Consider the following 26,285-nt stretch of genomic DNA (forward strand, 5'->3'; position numbering starts at 1 on the left):
GGTCTGAGAGAAGGAAGGGGCTGGGGGCTAGCAGGGCAGATGTGCAAAGGGAGAGAGGCAGGGAGGGAGGAGGGAGCTGAGAGCAGGAACCGGCTGCGGTGACAAACAGCCCAGGCTCCTGGGGGAGCAGGGTGAGGCCTTGCTGGAGGCTGCCCATGGCGTTCATGTGGCAACCCAGCCCCCTGGGGGGTTGGCAGGTGGGCCCCGCTGCGCTCCTGCCTGCTCCTGCCCCTGTCAGGGAAAAACAAGAGATCTGCACAGGCAGAGGGCTGGAGAGGAAAGCCTGGAGGAGAAGCCAGACACCTTCTTTTCAGCCAGGCCTTCCCTGGTTTCGTTCTGCTGGAAGGAGAATGACCTGGAGCATCCTTTGCCAGACACACCTGCAAGGAGCTGGCACGTCTGTCCTGGGCAAGATGGCACTGGAGTTCGATGGAATCACGGTGAGTGCAGAGCGGGGAGGGGGGCTTCACGATGTGATAGACAGACCGACAGACAGACAGATAGATATGCCCTTTTGGTTTGGGTGACTTTCTCTACTGTCGGCTGCTTCTTCTCTGCTAGATTTTCTTTCCTACCTTTTTTTTTAAAAAATAATAATTTTCATTAAGAATTTCAGCATAACAATTTATCAAAGACATATCATCCCCACCCTCCCTGTTTTTCCCTCCCCAAGAAAATAACACCCTCCCACCCCTGCCCAGACTTCCCTCAGCTCCTCTCTCTGGTTTTTCAGCACACATTATTCTCTGCATATTATAAAATTGTAAAGATCTTTAAATTATCTGTCTGTGTGTTACTAATAATAAATTTGTGTTTGTTTATTCAAAACCTGCCAAGAAGCCCAGTTCATTTTGTTGTTTCTTTAAGTACTTTCTAAAAGGTTCCCATTCTTCTTTAAAGTCACAGTTGTCCTTATCACGGAGTTTGTGCGTCAATTTCGCCAGTTCCACATAGGTAGTCAGTTTCCCGTGCCACAGTTCTTCGGTCGGGATTTCTTCATTCTTCCATCCTTCTGCTATCAAGACTCTTGCCGCCGTTGTCGCATACATGAAAATGTTATTCAGTTTCCTTGGCAGGTCTTTTCCTACAATCTCTAACAAAAATGCTTTAGGCTTTTTTACAAATGTTAATTGGAACATTTTCTTCAATTCATTGTATATCATTTCCCAGAATTTTTTAATTTCACTGCAATCCCACTACATGTGATAAAAATAAATCTCTGCTAGATTTTCTGAACTGCTGAGAGGCGAGCTTACATTTTGCCTCAGCAGGGAAAGGTCTTAGCCCTCTCCAGGTGAAGGGTGGAAAATGAACCAGCCAGAAGGGAGGTGGGCTGCTGCTGCAGTCTTCACTTGGTGGTAATCCATTATAATGCTGCAGCTTCCTGCCCACCTCCCGCATCAGCCAAAGGCTCCTTCTGTCTTTAGGTTCTGAGTGAGAGTCACGGGGTCCTGCAGCCTCACCATACCTGACAGCTTTCTGCTCCCCCCCCCTTCGTCTCTGCTCCTAGTCTCCACCACCACAGATGATCCCCCCCTTTCAGGTGTCCCTTTTGCAGCCTGTCAGTGATTCAATACTATTTTTATTTTAAAATAAAAAGTCAAAGCTGAAAGTGACCATTTGGTGGGGCTTGTGCACTTGTGATGCTCTGGCTAAATTCCTCCATGCACGTGTGCAATGTTGCTGCCCCAGAACCTAAGTATTGACACCTGAACATAATACTTTAGAAGTTACTGACTATAACCACTTCCCAAAGTGCCTAGCACAGCTTCCCTGGTGGCAGACGACAAGAACTGCAGTCACACTCGAATGCACTGTTAAGAAATTACGTTATGCAAGCATTTGATTATACAGTGGTACCTCGGGTTACATACGCTGCAGGTTACAGATTCTGCTAACCCAGAAATAGTGCTTCAGGTTAAGAACTTTGCTTCAGGATGAGAACAGAAATCATGCTCTGGCAGCGCAGCGACAGCAGGAGGCCCCATTAGCTAAAGTAGTGCTTCAGGTTAAGAACAGTTTCAGGTTAAGTACAGACCTCCGGAATGAATTAAGTACTTAACCCAAGGTACCACCGTACAAGCATTTAAGCTACAGTCATACCTCGGGTTACAGACACTTCAGGTTGCGTTTTTTCGGGTTACGGACCCGCCGAAACCTGGAAGTACCGGAATAGGTTACTTCCGGGTTTCGGGGGTCGTGCATGCGCAGAAGCACTAAATCGCGTTTTGCACATGCGCAGAAGCCCCGAATCACAACTCATGCATGTGCAGACGAGCCACTGCAGGTTGCAAACGCTGCGGGTTGCGAATGTGCATCCCGCATGGATCACATTCGCAACCCGAGCATCCACTGTACTAATATTTACAAGCTCTTTACAATGTGTGCTCTCCTCTTGCGCCCTCAGAATTGCAAACTCATCTTCCTTCCTGACACCAATTAAGCCTGGAGTGCCACTCCCACACATTTCAGAAACTTCTGGAAGGCTTTTTTAAACTTAAAGGAACCTTATCTGTTTTGTGAAGAATGTATTCCTAACGAAACAGGCCAGTGGTCGCTGCTGGATACTCTCTGGGTGTGAAAGGGCTTGAAGCCATGCAAACCCTGATATAGAGACAGCTTTCTCCCTTGCTCTGCTCCACCCTCAGGCGCCCCTCAGGCCAAACTGCATAGGAACGGAGGTGCCACAGTCAATTCAGCTTTGCAGCTGTAGCCTTTCTGAGTAGCTGTTAGTAAGCACCCCACTCCCTTTGCCTGCCACCTCCCCTGGGGAATTTGTAGGTTGTATTCGAGGAAACTGCTGCAAACTGTTTTGAAACCAATAGATAGGAGGAGTGTGACGGGAATCTAACCAGTAAATAATAAGGAGTTGCTTTGCCCAGGGGGAGTGTGAAGAGAACAGCGATGGCAATGGCTAAACAAGCAAAGCGCTTCTGAAGGCAGCCACTGGCTCTCCAGATGAGCAGAGCCACACAAGCAGCACAAATGGTGTGGAAACAGGATTCTGTTTATTTTATCCCTCAGCCCCTCTGCTTCCAGACCTGCTCCTTTCCAGTGGTACCCGGTGGAATCCTACCTTGATCTCCTGCCCTTAGGGAAGCTCAGCCAATCCCTGCAAGAGGCGTCAATGTTCTTCATTGCTCTCAAAATCCTTTTGCAGACTGCAATGCAGATCCTTCTATCACCTTGCAAACCTAGATTCCCCAAGGGCAGAAACATCTTGCATTTCTCAAGTCCATTTTAGAAAACCCAAACAACAGCCCACAGTTTGAGAATGACCCTTGTTGTCTTTCCATCCACTCCCTTAGCAACCCGATTGGAAAGAAATCGTGAACAAGAAGTTGAAGTTCCCGGAAGGCCTCCTCAACGCCATCCAAGACGGGCAGCTGATGAAGGTCCAGCAGCTGCTGCAGGTGAGCGACGGGATCCTGAGGCAGCTGGATGAGGCCGAGGACCGGGCGTGGCGAGAGGCTCTCAACCTGGCCATCCGCACGGGCGGCGAGGAGATCACCAAGACGCTGCTGCGCATTGTCAAGTTTGACTTCCGCCAGATCCACGAGGCCTTGCTGGTTGCCGTGGATACCAACCAGCCCACCGTGGTCAAGCTGCTGCTGGACCGCCTGGACCAGGAGAAAGGCCGCAAGATGGACATCAAGTCCTTCTCCTCGGCCTTGTTTGACAACTCCATCGACAACTCCCGCTTCGCCCCGGGCGTGACGCCCCTCACCTTGGCTTGCGAGAAGGACCTCTACGAAATCGTGGACATGCTGATGAAGAAAGGCCACGCCATCCCGGGGCCGCACAAGGTCTCGTGCTCCTGCCTGGAGTGCTCCAACGGCCGCAAGTTTGACCTGCTCAAGTTCTCGCTTTCTCGCATCAACACTTACAAGGGCATCGCCAGCCGGGCGCACCTCTCCATCGCCAGCGAAGACGCCATGTTGACGGCCTTCAAGCTCAGCCGAGAGCTCAAGCGCCTCTCTAAGAAGGAGCCTGAATTCAAGGTCTGTCTCTGGCCGCACCAAGCATGTAGGTCAAGGTGGGGAACATCTATGGCCCTCCAGGTACTGGTGGACCACAACTCCCATCATCCCTGAACATAGGCCATGTGGGCTGGGAGTCCCAACAACATCTGGAAGGCCACCGGTTGTTCCTCAGCCCTGACACTGACGTTGCATTTTAATTCCACAATATTCACATCACAAGCCTAATTCTTTTTAGAGGAAGAAGTTGGGGTTTGGGAGTCCATGTAGACCATGCTATGCATCTGGGCAATTCAGATTCTGCACACAGAAAAGCCGTTCTCTTCAGAATTGGGCTGGGCCCTCGTGCCGCCCTTCTGAGTCGGAGCCAGACCCTTCCTTCCTTGACTCTGCCTTGTCCTCCCGTCCAGCCCGAGTACCTGGCCCTGGAGCAGCTGTGCCAGGAGTTTGCCTTTGAGCTGCTGGGAATGTGCCGCAACCAGAGCGAGGTGACGGCCATCTTGAATGACGTGGCGGATTCCTCGAATGACGAGGAAGAGGAGGACCTCGATGACCAGGCCTTCGAGGAGGGGATCCCCAACTTGGCGAGGCTTCGCCTGGCTGTCAACTACAACCAGAAGCAGGTGGGCTTTTTATTTATATCCCGCCCTTCCCCGTTCAGAAAACCAGGCTCAGGGCGGCTAACAACAGATTTAAAACACTTAATTGATGCAACAAAAGACCAGCATAAAATACAGTATAAAACGTGAATAAAAAATTCAGAATTCAAAAATCAATTTAGGTGGGAAATCCATCCAATAAACATTAGATGATCACCAGGGCTAGCTGGCTAAATTAGTTCTATTTGGGCCAGCGAGGAGACCAGGGGAGAATTAGCTGTGGGATCCCAGAGCGGGTGATCTTCATAAAAAGGGGAGGGGGAGGGAAGGGAAGGGGAATAAAAGATCAGGCTAAGTTCAAATTGAAAGCCAGGCGGAATAGCTCTGTCTTACAGACCCTGCGGAAGGAGGTTAAATCCTGCAGGGCCCTGGTCTCCTGGGACAGAGCATTCCACCAGGTTGGAGCCATCACTGAGTAGGCCCTGGACCTGGCCAATGATCATCTGACTTCCTTAGGGCCCTGGACCTCTAAACTATGATTATTCATGGACCTTAAGGTCCTCTGCAGGGCAGACCAGGAGAGGCAGTCCTGTAAATACGAGGGCCCTAAGCCACAAAGTGCCGGATTTAAGGCAGTGTGGGCCATTCTCCTGCACAGGGTGCCTAGCCTTTGCTTTGATCCAGTAGAGACCTTTCCACCTTATTTCCCCCCAGTTTGTCGCCCACCCCATCTGCCAGCAAGTGCTGTCGTCCATCTGGTGTGGGAGCCTGCAGAGCTGGAGGGGCAGCACCAATCTCTGGAAGGTCTTCATCTCCAGCTCCATCTTCATGGGGATGCCTTTCCTGTGCCTCCTCTACTACGTGGCCCCCAGATCCAAGGTGCGTGGTTTGTGTCCAGGTGAAGCCTTAGATTAGCAGTACCCGGAGGTCCAGCGGTCCGCCAACCCCGTGGCCAGAGGGGAAAAACAATTCCAGAGACTTCTTGGTCAGAGAAAAGAGATTTATTGCAAATCTGTGCACAGAGACAGTCAGCAGAATATAGTTTCTGAAATCTGACTGTGTTGTTACCATGTTCAGCAAGCATTTTTATACCTGAAAGCATTCACCCTCCTCCCATACCTCCCCCCCAATATTTGCTGGCTAAGGCTGCTAGCTAAGCACTTCCTCTGCTGGTTAAGCATTTTCTCTGCTCAGTAAGCACCCCCTCCCACCTTCTTGTACACGTGTCTTTCTTTTGCCAGCTAAGCATTCCCTTCGTATCTCTTCTTATCTTGCATTACTTAAAGCAGAAGTAAAGCAGGAAACATCTTGCTAGTGGTTTTTAGTTGACAGCAGTTTTTGGCTAGGCAGGAAACGACCTTCTGACCTGTAGCTAGCATCAGCAGTTTCAGATAGCTGGTTAGACAGGAAACGGTCTCCTGACCTGTCTGATTTAGGCTTTGCAAATAACTGCATTTTTGAGTTTGAGCTTGTGTAGCCATCCTAGCAGAGTGCCGGAATTTACTATGTATAGATAATATTAATGATTAACCGTTCCCCTCTCCCTTCACTCCCTCCTCTTCTTCTGAACAACCTAATACTTAGGTTCGTTCTGGGGTATGGGCCTATACTCCCTCATCACAGCGATGACTGTGGGTCCTAGCTTCCGTGACAGGAGTCTTTGCATCATTTGCTGCAAGCATTGCAATAAGCAGGGGATACAGAGGCAAAGAAGCAAAAGGATTAATAGCGGTCCTGCTAATAATACTATAACATTCCTGAGCCAACTGCCATCAGGCAGCCAGGAATACAACCAACCCCATAGATCACCTCCTGTAGTTTTCAGCGGGTTCCTGGCTATCATTGTTTCCATGTGGTTGATGGTGACTGAAATATTATCTAGGACATATCTATTTTATTGCTGAAGGGCCCACTGATACTCGTGCTCTATCAGCTGCCTTGCTTTTTGGGAGGTTGTGTCCCACCTCTCTGAGGAGGAGCCTATTATCTTAACCAATTTTCCCACCTGTCCTTGTGGATGCTTAATACTCTCATGATTTCCTCCCAACATACTGTATCCGAAAGGGGCTTCTCCCTCTACATATATTAACATATACCCACAGGAATATATATCCACCCTTGCAGAGGCCTGACACACGGAGTGACCATATCAAAGAGTTCTGGCCCCAATATCAAAAGTCCTGGCGGTGCCTCAGAATTTGCTGGGGAAAAAAAAAAAGTCTCTACGTTGGGGACGCTGCCCGCGGGCGTCCCTCCCATCCACTTGTCCAGTCGTCTGGCGCTCTTCTGGAGATGGTTAGCTTCAGAGGATCATCAGGATTTGGTGTAACTGTCCAATCTAAAATAGCCTTCTTCACTTAAGTGTGGTGGACCCAAGGGGTGAGGTCAGCAACTTCAACAGCAGTGGGCCTGGGTCCACCTGTTGAGATAAGAGAAAACTTGGGAGAGTGACTGTACATAATTATTCAATTGCACATCTTGGCTAGCATATGGAGTTAACATTCTAACATATGGAACTGGTCTTCCAAACAGAATCTCAAAAGGAGACAGGTGGGTTCGCTTTGACGGGAGACTGCGGACCCTGAGTAACGCCAAGGGCAACATGGTCACCCAATTAGACCCGGTTTCCTGTGTCAGCTTGGACAGCTGATTCTTTAGAGTCCTGTTCATTCTCTCTACCTTTCCAGAACTCTGGGGTCTATAAGCAGTATGCAGCTTCCAGTTGATCTGGAGCGCTTTTGCCAGTCCCTGTAGGACGGCATGAACAAATGCTGGTCCATTGTCAGATCCTATGGACCTTGGCACTCCATAGCGAGGGATGATTTCCCTAAGCAGGCACCTGGTTACTTCAAATGCCTTTTCAGTCTTTGTGGGCCATGCTTCGACCCATCCGGTGTAGGTGCACACTGCCACCAGCAGGTAGCGGTGTAGTCCACAACGGGGTAATTCAGTAAAGTCCACGACAAGATGTTCCATAGGTGCCGTTCCACTGTGCTGAATCCCTGGGGGAGCCAGTGGTCCGGTTCTGGGATTATTCTTTTGACACAGCAAGCATTTCCTGGAGATCTGGGCTGCCAGTTGGTAGAGGTGGGCTATGTAGAAGCATTTTTCCAGCTGCTTGGTTGTAGCATCGGGTCCTATGTGGGTTGAATCATGGTACCTCTGAATTATTGGCCGCGAAAGAGACTCTGGAATCCATATCCTGTCATCAGGGGTAAGGTACCATCCTTCTTTGGTTAATGTCAGTTCCTGGGCGTCTGCAGTGTCCCTCTCCTTTTTGGTGTATATTGGCTTATCAGCGGTGTTCAAGATCCTTCCAGGGACCAGTGCTCCAATAACTGACGCTGGGGGCTGGTTCTCGGGCTGCTTCCTTGGCCACCCTGTCTGCTAGTCGGTTTCCTCTGGCCACTTCTCCTAGTCCAGTTTTGTGTGTCCATAACAGTGTGCCACTGCTACTGCCTCAGGTTCCCATACTGCATCCAGGAGGTCCAATAAGGCTTGTGGGTGGGCCACCTGATTTCCTCTGGAGGTCAAGCAGAGCTGGGACTGCATGCGGGGTCACACAAACAGTGTCTTGGCCAAAAGTAAATTTGTCTGCTTTGTTCAGTAGGGTGGCTACTGCCACAACTGCTCTCATGCATGGCGGTAAGCCTTGTTCTGTAGGCGTCAGGCGCTCAGGTACCCTTCATGTCACTGGCTGTTGCCAGCTTCCCAATTTTTGGCACAAAACCCCTTTCCCCGTCCCTTGGTCCTCATCCACGAATAGAATAAAGGGTTTCTCAGGGTTTGGGATGCCAAGCGCTGGGGCTTGCTGTAGTGCCCTCTTCAAATCCACGAAGGCTTGCTGTTGTTCTGTGTTTCAAACAAAGGGGTCTCTCTCAGTTCCTCTGGTTGACTCATGTAGAGGCTTGGCAATGATGCTGTAATTAAATATCCATATCCTACAAAATCCTGCAGACCCCAGAAAGCCACAGAGTTCTCTGCAGTTCTTTGGCTCTGGTATCAGGATAATAGCCTGCTTCCTTTTTTCACTGGTAACAAAAGGGTGTTCCACTGTGATTGGCATTGCCTCAAGATCCTATGTTGGAGCAGTCGCTCTAGATGCACCTACACTCCTTCAGTCGCCCTTCGTGGGATGGGATACTTATTTACTGCAACAGGATTGACAAATGGCTTGGGCTTCACGATTATTGGTGGGATATTCTTTGCCATTCCTGGGGGGTTCACTTGTTCCAGAATACTGGCGGGGATGGGTCCCTCCTCTTCTTTTATTATCATGAGGCGCCAGTACTCCCTCAGGGGTGCCTCCACAACCAGTTCCCCAAGTGACATAGTGGACAATGTGGCTTCTCCCGATGGCTTAAAAGTAATTTGGGCTTGCAACTTTACCAACAAATCTCTTCCTAATAATAGAATAGGGCATTCTCTCTTCCAGTGCCCTTCCTGTCGGCAGATGGCGCACTGATTCCTCCCCAGACGGCTTCGCCCTCCTCCCCGGGCACTTCCTCTTTCCTGAGGGGTGGGTGTGGTAGCCTGTAATGCCGTCAACTTCCTTGTTTGATACTACTTCAACATCTATTCCAGCCCATGATCGATGCACCCCTCATGCTTTTGGATTTTTTCTTTTGGCGAATATTGGACGCTGCCTGAGCTACAAAGGCAGCCTTTATAATGGGGCGTTGGCAATATCATCTGGGTTCTCCTCAAAGGTAGGGTTCTAATGTCTCCAATTGCACACATCAGCACTTGAAAAAGGCACATGTTGGACTGTATAAGTGCATGGTGGTGCTTCCCCACCCTGTCCTGGGGGGCTGGTGGGTCATACACTCTGCATAGAGGCATCATTGCAGTCCCACCCTTTTTCTGTGCCTTATGGGACTTATGGAGGGACACCCTGGTTGCTGCTAACAAATGGGAACTAACATCCACTTCTTTCACATAGGGTTGTACATACTGTTGCAATCTCAATTGTCTGATACTGTGTCCACATTTTTCCTTTCTTTGCTAACTCAATTAGTCCCTTCATAAACTCCTCATCATCCTCTTCCTCTTTGCTCTCTAATTCATCAACCTTGGAGGGTTCAGGCTGAGGGCCGGCTCCTCCCTAGTCCTGGGGCCCTGGGCCTGGGGGATTCGCTAGAGGGGCAGTTGGTGGAGCATAGGGTGGCGGCGGTTTAATGACTTCCCCCTCTTCTCCTTCTGGCTCTGGTATCACCGGGGGCTTTTCTGACTTCCCTGCCGGTCAGACTGCACAAATTGTATTTTGTGGGGCGTCGCCTCGGCAGGCTTTCAGCCATGGTGGATTCTTTTCCACATTGATTTTCCAGGTAGAAATATAAGGGATCTGGTCTGGGTGGACGTTCAAGATATTTTGATATAGTGGGTTGATTAGTTGCAAATTAAATCTCCCCTCCGAGGGCCAGTTAGTTTGTTGGGGCCAATCAACTTCACACAATGTCCTCATCCTCTGTCTTCTCAATTTGAACCCCCAATCATCATGCTTTGTGGCCGCTTTCCAGTTCTTTAAAAAACATTCCAGAGGACTACATTGGCTTGCCCCAGACCCCATTTTTTTTTTTTTCTTTTTCAGATACCCCGCACCTAATGGGCTGTAAATTCTTTCACACTCCACGCACTACAGATTGTGACCTGCCGAGGTCGCCCTGGCAGAAAATGCACAACCCTGCAATCGCTCGGCCAAGGGGACGCTAAGCCCCGACCCACACTTGACAACAATTCAGTCACTGGGGTATCCGACATGCAACATATAACATACAAATCACACCATTATAATTTCAACATGCAACACACAAAACACACCAATACAATTTCCCCTCTGTTTCCCTTTTACCCAACCTTACTGGCGGCACTCTACTGCAATCGGCCAGTTCCCTTCCTGGCGGCCCTCTGCACAACCAGGTGAGGCTTGATCAGACCTCGCCCCCCTTTTCCTTGGGGCCCACGCCCTTTCCCTTGGGCTTACCGTTTTCCGCTGCGGATTCCCTCCTTCGGCCGTCCTCTTTTCTCTCCCGACTGGGTGTCTCGGCTCAGGCACAGCGTGGCGATCTCCCCCTACGAACTGGCAGGGTGCGCGCTGGAGATTGCGAGCGCTGGTCCTGGTTGCTCACCCGGTCGAGTCTGGCCCCTCGGTCCACCTTTCGTGGGGTGGGGACCCATCCCGGACACGAGCCCCCAAAACTGAAGCCTTAGATTAGCAGTACCCGGAGGTCCAGCGGTCCGCCAACCCCGTGGCCAGAGGGGAAAAACAATTCCAGAGACTTCTTGGTCAGAGAAAAGAGATTTATTGCAAATCTGTGCACAGAGACAGTCAGCAGAATATAGTTTCTGAAATCTGACTGTGTTGTTACCATGTTCAGCAAGCATTTTTATACCTGAAAGCATTCACCCTCCTCCCATACCTCCCCCCCAATATTTGCTGGCTAAGGCTGCTAGCTAAGCACTTCCTCTGCTGGTTAAGCATTTTCTCTGCTCAGTAAGCACCCCCTCCCACCTTCTTGTACACGTGTCTTTCTTTTGCCAGCTAAGCATTCCCTTCGTATCTCTTCTTATCTTGCATTACTTAAAGCAGAAGTAAAGCAGGAAACATCTTGCTAGTGGTTTTTAGTTGACAGCAGTTTTTGGCTAGGCAGGAAACGACCTTCTGACCTGTAGCTAGCATCAGCAGTTTCAGATAGCTGGTTAGACAGGAAACGGTCTCCTGACCTGTCTGATTTAGGCTTTGCAAATAACTGCATTTTTGAGTTTGAGCTTGTGTAGCCATCCTAGCAGAGTGCCGGAATTTACTATGTATAGATAATATTAATGATTAACCGTTCCCCTCTCCCTTCACAGGCATAACGCACCACCCTCTTCCCAGCCAACGTGGTCTTGGCCTCTTCAGCCCGTAGGCAACTTGGGGGATCCTCCTTGGTGATCTCCTGGTGCCTACTGAATATGTCTTCCAGCATCCTTTTTTTTTGCAGTCTGTATTGTTTAACCCCTGAAAGACTACTGTAGTTAATTGCTATTTCTTTTTTAAAAAACATATATTTTTTATTAGTTATTTAACATACCATTTTCAACAGTTATTAAACATACTTTTGTATCTTGTCCAATTTTTTTTTACTTCCATCAATCACATCTGAAAATTTTCCAATCTTATCTCTTAATATACACTTCTTATTTTCACTATTACTTTTAAATCTCATAACTAATGTCTCTCTTCTTTCTCTTCTTTGCAATATTTCATATATTTCTCCTTACAAAACTTCTTGTAGTCCTACTGGCATAATTTGTTGATTACAGTTGCTCTTCAAATAGTTCGTACATTTCTTCCAATCTTCTGTAAATCTCTGGTCTCACAGGTTTTGAATCCTTCCTGTCATTTTATCTAATTCTGCGTAGTCCATTAATTTTGTCTGCCATTCTTATTTCGTTGGAATTTCTTCTTGCTTCCATTTCTGGGCTAACGATACTCTTGCCGCTGTCGTTGCATATAAAAACAATTTTACATCCTGTCTATTAATATCCTCACCTATAATGCCAAGTAAAAAATGCTTCTGGTTTTTTTAGAAATGCAGATTTCTTAATATTTTTGATGGAACGGAAATGGCCTTTGTGACATTATCCATGCCAGACTTGCACATCACCATAGCTGGTTGGGGCTGGTGGGTGTTATAGTCCGAAACACCTGGAAGGCAGCGGGTTAAGGCAGGCTGATGTACATCAATGGGGCGCATGCCCTCTCCTAACATGCTGTGTGCCACTTCTCTCATCAGCCTGCCAAAATGCTGAAGATCCCAGTGATCAAGTTCCTTCTGCATTCGGCCTCGTATGTCTGGTTCCTGGTCTTCCTGCTGGCAGAGTCCCTGGTGCTGGAGTACAACAACGAGACCTTTTCGGGGCGGAACCAGGACTTCTGGGAGACATCGCTGCACATGATATGGGTGGCAGGTCTGTGTGGCCCAGGTCAGACTGGCGGTGGCGCTCCTCCTCGCGGCCCGAGATGTCCCCTGAACCCATGGCCTCTTCCCCCAAGGATGGGGATCCAGAGCCCTGGGCCATGGCAAGGACCAGCCAAGGTTGCCCCTCCTCCAGCTGTGCCCAGTGGTGGGTTTTGATCCCCTGTGCTTTCCTCCTCCAGGTTTCTTCTGGTTTGAGTGCAAAGAGGTTTGGATCGAGGGCTTCTGCAGCTACCTCTTGGACTGGTGGAACTTCCTGGACATCGTCATGCTCAGCATGTACCTGGCCTCCTTTGTCCTCAGGCTCCTGATATTCTTCCAGGGCCGTGTTTTCTGTCTGGATAACAAGGAGTCTGCAGAATGCCGTTACTACACGAAAGCAGGTGAGCACCTCCCACAAGCTGGGTCTTGTTCCTTCTTCTGTGTTGCGATTCCGTGAGCTCTGGCTTCTGTCACGGGGTCCCATTGCATCAGAAGCGGTTTAGTCATCTTCTCTAATCTTCTCTACTCTAGAGAAGATTGGGAAACGTTTATTGAATATATGCAGCTGAAAACGCTGGGAGCATTAAGATAAATTCAGCAGCGTAACTCAGTTTTGATGGGTGCAATAATGGAATACTGAATGGTATAGTTTTTGTAAAATATGCAGGGATTTATGATATGTAAAATGAACCATGGGAAGAGAATAAGTCAAGTCACTGATATCTTAAGGATGTAAAAATAAGTTCTTTAAATTGTAAAGCAGAAAATTTAATAAAAATTATACACACAAAGAAGCAGCAGCAACAGCAGCTGTTTAGTCCTGCTGGCCACATGACCCGGAAAGCTGTCTGTGGACAAACGCCAGTTCCCTCGGCCTGAAAGTGAGATGAGCACCGCAACCCCATAGTCGCCTTTAACTGGACTTAGCTGTCCAGGGGTCCTTTACCTTTTGGCCTTTTACTGGTTCCATTGGTGCACCTGTTTGAAAGTTCAGCATAGAGGAAGTAAAATTCACATTTCCCTTTGACATTAGATTGCATGAGATCATGGGAGTTTCAATTAACCACAATGGCTATGTTTCACTTCCACTGTGTGAAGTCCCAAGGCTTGGAGACTCAGGTGGTTCCCTTTTTGGAATCTGATTGGCCCCTGTCAGAACAGGATGCTGGGCTAGATGGGACTTTGGCCTGATCCCACAGCCAGTTTCTCCTAAGATTCCTCAGATTCTTCATTCTCTTTGCATCTTAAATTCAGTTCTTGCTTATCACAAATGTGAGAGACGTGAAATTCCAGCCATTAAAAAAATTCTTCATTAATTTAGAGAAATCCTTGCTCCAAACCAAGCCCCTTGTAATATTTGCCTCCAAGACAGGTAAGCATATGCACACCTGCACATTGTTGAAATAATATTGCCGTTCAACTGGGAAACAGGGAAACATTTCTTTGTTTTTCCTTTGGGAGAGGGTGATACAAACTGGGAATTGCTGTCACATGATTAAACACAATCCAGGTCCCCACTGCCTTTGCCCAGCCTTGACCACCCCTGCTCCCTCCAGATGTTTTGAACTGCATCTCCCATCAGCCCAAGAAAAATATGGCCACTCTGGCAGGGGCTGATGGGAGTCGGGGAAGGCAGCCTTTAGAACAGGGGTCCCCAAACAAAGGTCCGTGGGCCGGATAAGGCCCGAGGGACTCGTTTATCTGGCCTGTGGTGACCCCTGCTACCTGCTGCCACCGCCCACTCTTACCGGCTCTGCACTGTGTGGCTGCCCACTTCCATGGTCAGAGGAGCACCGGAAATAGCTTGTGCGCATGTGCAAGTGTTATTTGTGCATGCACAAGTGTTATTTGCGCATGCGCACGTGTTATTTCTGGTGCACATCCGGGTCGGAGGAGGCCCGTGCACATGCGCACAAGCTATTTCCGGTGCTCCTCCGACCCGGAAGTGCGCCGGAAATAGTGTGTGTGCATGCGTATAGGCACGCACTCCCCTGCCCTCTGGCCCGCCACGTGATCGGTGCTGAAGACACCAGCCTGAGGCGTGGTAGGTTTGCTGACCCCTGGTTTAGAAGGTAAAGGTAAAGGCTTCAGACACTGGTACAGGAACACACAAGGAAGGGCTGTGACCGACAGAAACCTTGGCTCACGGAGACAATGGAGCAGGGAAGCTGACTTGCAAAAGGTGTGCACCACCTGACACAGATGTCACCTGGCACTCATCCTCCCTCCCTTTTGTGACCCAGACCGTCAGGAGTGGCACACCGAAGACCCCCAGTTCATGGCCGAGGTGCTGTTTGCCGTGACCAGCATGCTGAGCTTCACCCGTATGGCTTACATCTTGCCTGCCCACGAAACCTTGGGGACCCTGCAGATCTCCATTGGCAAGATGATCGACGACATGATCAGGTGTGTGTGTGGGATGCTGCCCTAGCCTCTTGGCTCTGTTTTGCTGGTTTTAATGTTGTATTTGTAAAGAAATCTAACTGAGAACAATAATGGCTGTTATAGGAAAAACTCTGCTCCTTTTCACTTGTGGGGTATCCAAGAACTCGTTGTTGTTGTTGTTTAGTCGTTCAGTCATGTCCAACTCTTCGTGACCCCATGGACCAGAGCACGCCAGGCCCTCCTGTCTTCCACTGCCTCCCGCAGTTTGGTCAAACTCATGCTGGTAGCTTCAAGAACACTGTCCAACCATCTTGTCCTCTGTCGTCCCCTTCTCCTTGTGCCCTCCATCTTTCCCAACATCAGGGTCTTTTCCAGGGAGTCTTCTCTTCTTAGGAGGTGGCCAAAGTCTTGGAGCCTCAGCTTCAGGATCTGTCCTTCCAGTGAGCACTCAGGGCTGATTTCCATTAAAAATGGATCGGTTTGATCTTCTTGCAGTCCATGGGACTCTCAAGAGTCTCCTCCAGCACCAGAATTCAAAAGCATCAATTCTTCGGCGATCAGCCTTCTTTATGGTCCAGCTCTCACTTCCATACATCACTACTGGGAAAACCAGAGCTTTAACTGTACGGATCTTTGTTGGCAAGGTGATGTCTCTGCTTTTTAGGATGCTGTCTAGGTTTGTCATTGCTTTTCTCCCAAGAAGCAGGCGTCTTTTAATTTCGTGACTGCTATCACCATCTGCAGTGATCCCAAGAGCCCGTATAGAGTCCTTAAGTAGGTTCCCTGTCGTTAGGAGAAAATAACAGAGGCCAACCAGAGTATATTGAGAAAAAAAGCAGCTAGTAAGCCTGATCTTTATTAACTGTTGCAACAGAGTCCCCACTCACCACACGCAGGAGGGAGGAGGAACCCAGAACAATGGTGCACAAGCCCTTATATAGACTTTTGAAACTGCCCACCCTGTTGCTCAAGACCACCCCCAAAAATGTCATACATACATCACAGGAGGAGGGTCTACAGCAGAAATACATTGCAGGAGGCGGTCTACAGCAGAAATCCTGTTTGCCAGGATACCTGTTAATGGTCGCTGATTTTACCTGGGCAGCCTGGCCATTCTTTTGCGATGGTAAATACTTTAGTTCCTGAGTCCCAGGTCATAGGCTCACCCTATTCATGCACAAATACGGTCTTCAGACAGGATTTGTAAGCAAAAAGACAAAGGGAAGGCTTTCCCCATTTCCTCCCTCCTTTGGGAGAGTCAAAATGGTTTCAGGATTGCTCTCCGGTACTATATCAGACACATGGTTTATATACTTATGCATGTGTTTGCCTTGTACATTTATGAACGTTTATTTTATATTTGGGACCTTTGAAACAGGTGACCTGCTTTTCTTTAGCTTTTTGGCTTCCTTGTGCTTCTCCTCCTCTCCAGGTTCATGTTCATCATGGTGATCATCTTGACCGCCTTCCTGTGTGGGATGAACAACGTCTACGTCCACTACCAAGACTCTGAGAAGCTGGGGAGGTACGGCAGCTGACTTGGTGGAATCCAGGGTGGCTAAAAAGGATGAGATTGGACAGCTAGGAGATTGTCCAGGGTGCTGGACCAAACTCCAGTGTTTTGACCTCCTTGCCAAGCAGGTTCTGAACCTGGTCAGTACTCAAAAGGGGAGACCACCCAGGAACCCCATGTATGTATGGCCCCCACAAAGCTAGGAGCAAAACCCATTGCTCCACCCACATTTGCTTCCATCTCTGCCCAACACGGGAATGCAGCCCCTGAGAAGGATCCCCGCGAGGGAAAGAAGTTCTTGAGCTGAAGATGGTTACCTAGACCTGATCTTGGCACTCAGACTCTTTGCGACTATAGCAGGAAGCAGTCGTCAGGTAGCAGCTCTTTGGCTGCCTCAGGAGGGGTCCAAGATACCCATTTATTGTTATTTACATAATTTATAGTCCACAAAAGTACAGAAATCAGCTTACACAAAATCAGCATAGTACAAAAAATAAGGCTGAATGCAATCCAGCTGCTTTGGGTCTCAGGAGAAAACCCAAAATCCAGTGTCATCACCTGCTCAAATGGCAAAACCGGTGAGTTGCCTGTGGGTGCCCCCAGACTGTCAGTATTTCACGAGAGGGATTCAAACGTGTGCTGGAACTGCAGGTGCGCACAATTGGAAGGAATTGAGGGGCTCTGTTGTCCACTTAAAAAAGAAAGAAAGTGGCTTTTGACAGATTGGAAAGTGGCAGGGAAATAATGGAATTATAGAATCTTAGAGCTGGAAGGGACACAAGGGTCATCTAGTCCAACCCCTGCAGTGCAGGTGTCTCAGCGAAAGCAGTAGCTTTAAATGCAGTAGCAGGAAGACCAGGGCCGGATTTAGGTTTGATGAGGCCCTCAGCTCCTGCAGGTAATGGGGCCCTTTCTATGTCCAGCTGTCCTTTGTCAACAACAAATTGTTGCTGTTTTTTTGTGTTGAATATATGCTATATGGTAGTTTATGAACCCAGTAGGTATCTAAAGCTACTTGCACATAACAAAATATGTATTTTATCAAAGTAATTGTTGAACTGAAAACCAATTAAGAAGAAGAAGTATATTAATAGTGAAATACAATTAAGAAGAAGTATATTAATAGTGAAATCATTATTAAGTTCTAACTTAAAATGATTTTTTTATTCATAACAAACTTAATAATGCAAACACATTGGCATTTGGCAATAACAAAAGTTCCTTTAGAAACACAATTTACAGAGACTCATCATCCAGTCTCTAAAAACCAGTCTCTATGCAACCAGTCCATGCAGAATGTAGGCACCCTATATATAGAAAGGAGCAAACCAGGGATATTTTAGGGAGCAGGCTAGCAGGCGGGGCCCATGACTTACATCACAGGAGCCTACACAACACAAAACACAGTTGCTGTATGTAGGTTTTATTTTATTTGTTTTTTATCTTATATTTTGCAAATGTACATCCAGTTTTTTCCCCTTTAAATTTTTTTGGGGGCCCCAAGAGAGTGGGGCCCCAAGCTAGAGCTTGTTTAGCTTATACGTAAACCCAGCACTAAGGAAGATGTGTAAATACCCCGCATGTATCAGGATGCTCTTTGTCCGATAACTGCCCCACAAGCAAATCAAAATGAAAGGTCAATGAAGACTGGATATAGTCATCTAACCTCTGCATAAGCTTTGTGCAAGCAGATCAGGATGAATGTTGAAATAAACATTGAACGAGCATGTCCCCTGGAGGAAGCCTGGTGGGAGAGGGTACCCTGACCCGAAACCCCCAGCTGTTTCAGCTTGCTATCCCTTCTCCCATGCAGCTTCAACGAGACATTCCAGTTCCTCTTCTGGACCATGCTTGGGATGGAGAAACACGATGTGGTGGACATGCCCAATTTCTTCGTAGCTCAGCTGGTGGGGAGGGTGCTGTATGGGGTCTTCACCATCGTCATGGTGGTCGTCCTCCTCAACATGCTCATCGCCATGATTACAAGGTCCTTCCAGAAAATCGAGGTGAGTGCTGAACCAGGAGGCGAGTAAGAGGGACCCGCCTTATCCTTTGCATGGCATCTTACGTCTACTGGAATTGGACCGGGGTTTGGGAAGTGTGGAACAGAGAGATGGATCTCCAGATCCAGATCCATACTCTACATCAGCGGTTCTCAACCTGTGGGTCCCCAGATGTTGTTGGACTACAAGTCCCATCATCCCTGAGCTCTGGCCTTGCTAGCTATGGGTGATGGGAGTTGCAGTTCAACAACATCCAAGGACCCACAGGTTGAGAAAGGCTGCTCTACATTCTCCAGGGACTTGTAGCTAGAGATGGGAGGAGGCAGCAACTTCAGTCTTGTGCTGGGTTCATCACAACTCAGGGCTGTTTCCCTTCCACTACAAATCAGCTTCCTCTTGCTGTCTGTTGTGGCCTATAATTAATTTCAGTGGAAAGGAAACATCAAAAACAATACAGTAGATCAGGCATAGGCAAACTCGGCCTTCCAGATGTTTTGGGACTACAACTCCTATCATCCCTGACCACTGGTCATGTTAGCTAGGGATGATGGGAGTTGTAGTCCCAAAACATCTGGAGGGCCCAGTTTGCCTATGCCTGCTGTAGATAGACTGGAAGGGAAAAAAAGAACCCACTTGTGTTTCCTTGTGTGGTTGTTTCCATTCCATTGTGTGGGGTTTCCACTCCCATTTGGATTTTCAACGGGCTCCTCTGACACATCCCTACTTGTAGCCAACAGAGGCACCTCAGTGCACCATATCCACCATATTTCTGGGTGGTGCACAATGGCTCTCTATTGCTATTCGGTCAGATTCCCCGGGGCCTCCCCCTTGCACTGCTGATTCTGGATTTCAAAGACCGTAGCTCAGTGGTAGAGCAATTGCTCTGCATGCAGAAAGTCACAGGCTCAATCTCCAACTAGGGCCAGGCAAGACACCCACCCACCCACAAACCCTGTCTGAAACTCTGGAGGGCTGCTGCCAGTCATTAAGCTAGCTCAGGGTTTCACAAACTTGGTCTCCAGCTGTTTTTGGACTACTGTTCACATCTGGTCCTGCTAGCTAGGGATGATGTGAGCTGTAGTCCAAAAAACAGCTGGAGACCCAGGTTTGGGAAACCCTGAGTTGATGGACTCAAAGGACTGGCTCTGAATGAAGTAGGTCCCTGCGTTCCTGTGGCTTAAGGGAAGACCCACAGCTCAGAGGTAGCACACCTGCTTGCGTGCAAAAGGCTCAGTCTCCAAGGGCAGCTCCAGGCAGGGCTAGTAATGCCGCCCCCCCCAATCTGGAACCCCAGAGAGCCATTGCCTGGCACTGTTAAGAATCCTGAGACAGATGGACCAATTGTCTGACCACTTGCCTGTGTTCTTATGTAAGCCTGAAGGCAAGGACTGGGGGTTTGTTTTCTTTTCTTAATGATCTTCTTAGACCGAAGAGCACGGCAAAGATGCTCTAGATGATAGATAGATAGATAGATAGATAGATAGATGATAGATATAATAATAATAATAATAATAATAATAATAATAATAATAATAATAATTTATACCCCGCCTTCCCCAGCCAAGACCGGGCTCAGGGGCAGCTGACACCAGGTATAAAAACAATTGATTAAAATGCAACTTAAAAACAAAATTAAATTCAACATTAAAATGCAGTCTCATTTCAGTAGAATCTCAAATCAAAAACTTTTTTGGGGATGAAAACGTCAAGTCTTCACCAAGGCTAACTATCCAGACTGGTCCTACGTGGGCCAGAAAAAAGCCAGGGAAGTCCCCAAATAGGAGTTCCATCATAGAAGGAGAAAGGAAAGAGGGGGAGGGGATCAAGTTGATTCCAAGCCAAAGGCCAGGCGGAACAACTCTGTCTTACATGCCCTGGTCTCATGAGACAGAGCGTTCCACCAAGTTGGGGCCAGTGCTGAAAAGGCCCTGGCTCTGGTTGAGGCTAATCTAACTTCCTTAGGGCCTGGGACCTCTAGGGTGTTGCTATATATGGACCTTAAGGTCCTCTGTGGGGCATAACGCCCCTCGTATTTACCGGAGTCTTCCTTGCCGCCTCTTCTCTCCTGTGCTCTTCAGAACGATGCCGACGTGGAGTGGAAGTTTGCCCGCTCCAAGCTCTACTTGTCTTTCTTCAGAGAAGGCTTGACGCTGCCAGTGCCCTTCAACATCATCCCGTCACCAAAGTCCATCTTCTACGCCCTCAGGTAATTAGTCAGGCTGCTGCTGAGACCCTTGAGGTGGAGAGACTCTGATAGTTCTGGGTTAAACTTAGCCCTCGGCAGCAGAGGACTGGCTTACTTTATGGACTGGCATGCTCCATACATGCCCCCTCTGCAGAACTGTTGATGCTTTTACATTTTTACAATGCTCCTTCTGCATTTGCCAGGAACCAGTCCTTGAATTTGACAGCCCATAATAGCAGGGCACCATCATTGTATTATTTTTGGAACCCACCCAAACTTTTTTTTTTTGATTAAAAAAGGTAAAGGGACCCCTGACAGTTAAGTCCAGTCACAAACGACTCTGGGGTTGCAGTGCTCATCTCGCTTTATTGGCCGAGCATGGTCATGTGGCCAGCATGACTAAGCCGCTTCTGGCGAACCAGAGCAGCGCACAGAAACGCCGTTTACCTTCCCACCGGAGCGGTACCTATTTATCTACATGCACTTTGACGTGCTTTTGAACTGCTAGGTTGGCAGGAGCAGGGACCGAGCAACGGGAGCTCATACTGTCGCGGGGATTCGAACCGCCGACCTTCTGATCAGCAAGCCCAAGCGGCTCGGTGGTTTAGTTATGTTATTTTAAAATGAACTTTAGCTTATGCAATTGTTTTAAGATTGCTGACTTTATTTCTGTCTACATGTTAAATTTGTTTCTAATCCATGCTTCAAAATACTCTTAAGCAATACTTGAGGGCTTATCCACACTTCTTCTTGTTCCTGCTGCTTTTCCCTGGGGGGATACGCAGCTTAGTGCTCAATCAGAGCAAGTTGCAATTTAGGTCTTCCCCAGATTGCTATTGGCTCCAATCTATCGCTAAGCATGTGCATGTTTTCCCTTGGAAAGGAGAGGAGGAAGGGGGAAAGTGCTCAGACCTCTGCCTAGAAGGTGCAGATGAAGTAGAAAACCTCTCAGGCTTGCATACCCCCCCAACATTTCTCCAATGAAAATAGGGACATCCTATTTAACAACAACAACATTTATACCTTGCCCATCTGACTGGGTTGCCCCAGCTGCTACTCTGTGGGGCTTCCAACTTATATAAGAACATCATTAAACATAAAAAACTTCCCTATACAGTGGTACCTCGCAAGACGAACGCCTCGGAAGACGAAAAATTCGCTAGACGAAAGAGTTTTCCGTTTTCGGAGCCGCTTTGCAAGACGCATTTCCCTATGGGCTTGCTTTGCAAGACGGAACAAAAATGTCTGTTTCCTTTTACTAAAAATGTTACAAAACTGTAACTTCGAGGAGCAACTCTTAGCGCGCGGTGCGGTAGCCTTTTTTGAGGTTTTTGAAGCACATTGTTGCTATTTGCAGCTTTTCAAAACCTTCGTCAGAAACCGTGCCTCGCAAGACGAAAAAACCGCAAGACGAAAAAACTCGCGGAATGAATTAATTTCGTCTTGCGGGGCACCACTGTACGGGGCTGCCTTCAGGTGTCTTCTAAAGGTTGCATAGTTACTGATCTCCTTGGCTCAGAGTGGTCACATGACTCCATACACTCCAACATTTCTCCAGTGAAAATCGGGACGTCCTAAGGAAAAGTGGGACATTCCAAAATCAGGTCAGAAACCAGGACGGCTTCTGTAAATCCACGACTGTCCCTAGAAAATAGGGACACTTGCTTTCTAGGCAATACAGAAGCAGATGTTTGCCCTTTGCAAAACACTGAAGAGGTTTTTTTGTCAAGTAATCAGCAGGTAAATTTTGTTAATTTAGTAATAATAATAATAAACATTACAGTCAGCCTTGTTCACGGGCCTCTCGGCTCACCTCTTCTTCCCCCATCTTCTCCCAGGGGCCTCTTCCGCTTCCTGTGCTGTTACAAACCAAAGCGCCAGCAGAAATACCCCCCCATCTCAACCATCGTAAGTTCCCTTTGGGGCTGTTTCAAGGGGGTGTTCCTTGCACCCACGACTCTGCTTGCAGTGGGCTGCCGCGCTCCCTTCCACAACCTTTGGAATTGTCCTGGGAGTGGGGAGGGAGAAGACCATCTAGCTAGCACATCAGAAGTGCTTTTGGCAGGGCAGCTGCTGTTACCTGTGAGGAGGGACAGAGGGAGGGGGAGGCAGTGGGGAGGCTGGTGCTGGGAACCTGCGGCTTCAGTTCCAGTGCCCCTTGTGCTCCATTCAGTGACATTTATGAAAGACTGTTGCATCATTTAAAAAATAGTTTATAGGCCAAGTTGCTTCCGTGCTGTACAAAAAAGCCTGTGCGCTCCTGGTGCCATAATGTCCTGCCGTCTTCTGCTTTTCAAATAATTGCACAAAACAAATGAAATACTGTGAAAATCCCTGAAACGAGAAGTAATCAACTAGAAATATTATCTTATGGAAATAAACTAAATAATGAAAATCATAAAGTTTAAGGAAACAATTAGAAAAACCTAAAACTGGACAAAGCCTTAACGGGATGCCGGCTACAAACCTCGTTTCACTGAACCATTCAGTTTCCTCAGAAAAAAATAGAAAAATAAACCTTAAATGACCAAAATTCAAAAAAGGGGGTAGAACTCCCAAAAATTCTGAAGTATTATAATCTTAGCTTGACCTAGGTGAAGCAAAGCGCAGTAATAAAGGATCTGTTTGCATCTGTTTGCTTTTCAACTAATTATTTCGGAGGCGTGCCTCTCTGGGCACTCTGAAGCATGCGCAGAGTGCTTTGTAGCCACAACCACCTGCCTGCTAGCCTCCAGATGCAGGCCTCCCCCCAGGGTGCTTCCGGGAGGTGTGACCCCCTCCACCTATGTCTCGTTTGGGAACCCTGTCACCCCCTGACTCTGCCCTTCTGCCCCCCCAGTCTAACCCCTCCACGGATGAGGGCGGCCAGCGTACGGAGGGCCGCGCTGCCTACCGGCACCAAGTACTCAAGGCGCTGGTGCAGCGCTACATCGACACGGCCCGGCGGGAGTTTGAGGAGAGCCGCAGGAAAGGTAAGCAGTGTTGCCTCGGAAGGGGGATCCTGATGGGGTGTCATGTCCAGAAGGGCTTGCCCACCACCCTCCCTGCCAGACTTCTGCAACCGGGTGTTGGGTTTCTGTTTGTGCCACTGTGCAGTGCTTTGGAGTCACAAGACTCTGTTTACATTCCAGAGATTCCAGACTGTTGGAAGTCTCACGGCAGACGGATGTTGATATTACTGATTTCCTGTTTCTTTGTCCCAGTTGCCACTCTGCTTTCACAGAGAGAGGATGTATATTCTTTTCTGTCTGCGTAGTTAGAAATAAAATTCAGGTTATTCAGGTTAAGAACTTTGCTTCGGGATAAGAACAGAAATCGGGCTCCGGCGGTGTGGCAGCAGCAGGAGGCCCCATTAGCTAAAGTGGTGCTACAGGTTAAGAACAGTTTCAGGTTAAGTACGGACCTCCAGAACAAATTAAGTACTTAACCCGAGGTACCTCTGTACTTAGTATTATAGAAAGCAGCCAGTTAGGCTGCAGTCAGTCTGATTCCAGGAGCTGCTGCAATAGAGAGCTGTGAATCCAACAGAGCTGTGTCCTTCATCCATCTTTCCCACTATTCAACACCTGTCTTCTGCAGAAGCTGCATTCTTGGGCAACAGTTTCTCATGCATTCATCCTGAGAAAGCTGAATGTTTATGATTCTTCCCTTGGACCTTGTGGGGAGCCGGACTATATTTTGAACAAAATATATAAATGAATTCTTATGCCCCACAAATAACCCAGAGATGTTAAATAAAAGGACACATTCTACTCACGTAAAACCACGCTGATTCCTGAACCGTCCGCGGGGCGGATTGAGAAGGCGATTGGGCTGGATCCGGCCCCTGGGCCTTAGCTTGCCTACCCATGCTTTACAGTGTTTCTGTAGATACAGCCTAAACGGTTCCCAATCTTTAAAAAAATTCTCTCTGTTGTCAATGTCCACAGATCTGGGGAACCGCTTGACGGAGCTGAACAAGTCCGTGGTGCGCCTCCACTCGGAGATGAAACATCTGCGCCACACGGTGGTCACCAACGGTACAGCGGCCAACCCCTTGGACGGGGCCAGCGTCCTCCACAAGTACATCATGAAGGTGCGCAGCAGCTTCCAGGGCTACGACAACGATACAGGCAGCTCTGGGCAGGGGTCCCCTGTGGAAGCTGTTGTGCACCAGGATGGGGCCGTTGCCGAAGAGGACACAACGCTGTTGCCTCAGGAACCCTCTGAGGGACAAAAGGTGGAAGCTGAGGAAGGGCCGCCCCAGGTGGAAGCTGAGGAGAGACAGCCTGGGGTGGAGGCTGAGGAGAGGCCGCTGGAGGTGGAAGCTGAGGAGAGGCCACCCCAGGTGGAGCTGAGGGTGCCAGAGGTGGTGATAGATCTGGCACCAGAAGAGAACCCTGTAGGAGAACCAGAGACCTGAGCCGCCTTTCCTCCAAAGAGGAGCGATCTGTTTCATTCTCAGCCGGGATCCGCTGTAGAGTTCAGGGTGGCATTTCCTTAGCAGCCTAGGTGGAAGTCATGCTTGTAGAATCTGCCCCGTTTCTGACATGGTGCACACACAGGAAAACACAGTGTCCTTTCTTAAGCCAGCATCCTTTGCCAAGCGAGAGATAGTGTGTAATTCATCCAGCTGGCACAAGGGTTCTTTACTGAGAGGAATGGGAAGGCAGTGAAGAGTTACTTAATACAGGCAAATGATTCTTAGAGCTGGGCTCCTGCTATTGGCAGTTGACCAAGCCTTCAACCCACGTTGATTTCTGTTATGCTTTGGGGGTGAAGCTTGGGTGGCAGAGCAGGTGGCACTGCAAGAAACAGTTTGACTTTGCCACGCCACAAGCCAGCAGCCGGAGAATCACTGGGGCCAGAAGTTCCCCAAACAGTCACCAATTTTTTTTTGGGGGGGAGAGAGCAGCCACCCCCCAAACTTGCTCTACAATAGCTTCAACCTTGTGCACAGATTATGCAGTGTGTGTGCCTCCAGCTTTCTTACATTAAATTTGTTAATCAAGTAAATGGATGTTATTAACTAAACTTAATAAATATGCTATGGATAATATGCACTCCTGTGGTCCAGTGATTCTTAGCCAATATGTTGGGAAAGTTGGGCCATGCTACAGGGCACAGATGTTTTTATAGGACTGGGTCAAAATGGGGGGCTCCACTTCCTGAATGCTGATCCCACCACTCCAGCAAGATTTCCCGGGTCACATAAACATGGGCAGGATCACTGTTCCTTTAGAGGAGAGACAAATGCCTCTCCCGATTAATCACCAGGCAGATGTAGCAAAAGCAATAGTAAAACAAGCCCCGCAAGAGGGATAATAACTTTGGACCCATCCCCTGTTATGTACTGAGCTTGGATCCTAGGAAAATAGGCAGCTAGGATCCCAGAATGCAACAACTTGATTGGCGTGCAGGAGCAGCCCAATCAGGCTCCAGGAGGGAAGCAGAGCTAGCCAATCACACGGGACCCATTGCATAAATAATGTATATAAAGCCAGAGGTTTTGGGGGGGAATTCATTCACTGTTTACAAGCTGCAGCAAAGAGCATGAAATCACTACACGACTCAGGAGTATATTTCATCCCCACTCTTTGGTTTGATCCTGTCGTGTCTCAGTTGATTTCCCAGGCTCTGAGAGCTTTTCTCATTTCCTTGCGAATATTCGACCTTGTCTGCTGAATCGGATCTTATC

General features: G+C 48.4%; 1 protein-coding gene across 1 annotated transcript; it reads left to right on the top strand.

Moving 5' to 3' along the window:
* The first annotated feature begins 350 nt into the window (after positions 1-350).
* Positions 351-25,125, top strand: LOC128412317 (short transient receptor potential channel 2-like). The gene is made up of 13 exons (XM_053385223.1): positions 351-440; positions 3,309-4,001; positions 4,391-4,603; positions 5,294-5,458; positions 12,358-12,532; positions 12,723-12,923; positions 14,766-14,928; positions 16,340-16,432; positions 18,234-18,426; positions 20,502-20,629; positions 22,447-22,516; positions 23,448-23,580; positions 24,538-25,125. Exons 1-13 carry the CDS (start codon positions 351-353, stop codon positions 25,008-25,010), a joined length of 2,790 nt encoding a protein of 929 aa, XP_053241198.1. The 3' UTR covers positions 25,011-25,125.
* Positions 25,126-26,285: the final 1,160 nt, after the last annotated feature.

The sequence above is a fragment of the Podarcis raffonei genome, chromosome 4, assembly GCF_027172205.1.
Source record: "Podarcis raffonei isolate rPodRaf1 chromosome 4, rPodRaf1.pri, whole genome shotgun sequence".
NCBI classification, from domain to species: domain Eukaryota; kingdom Metazoa; phylum Chordata; class Lepidosauria; order Squamata; family Lacertidae; genus Podarcis; species Podarcis raffonei.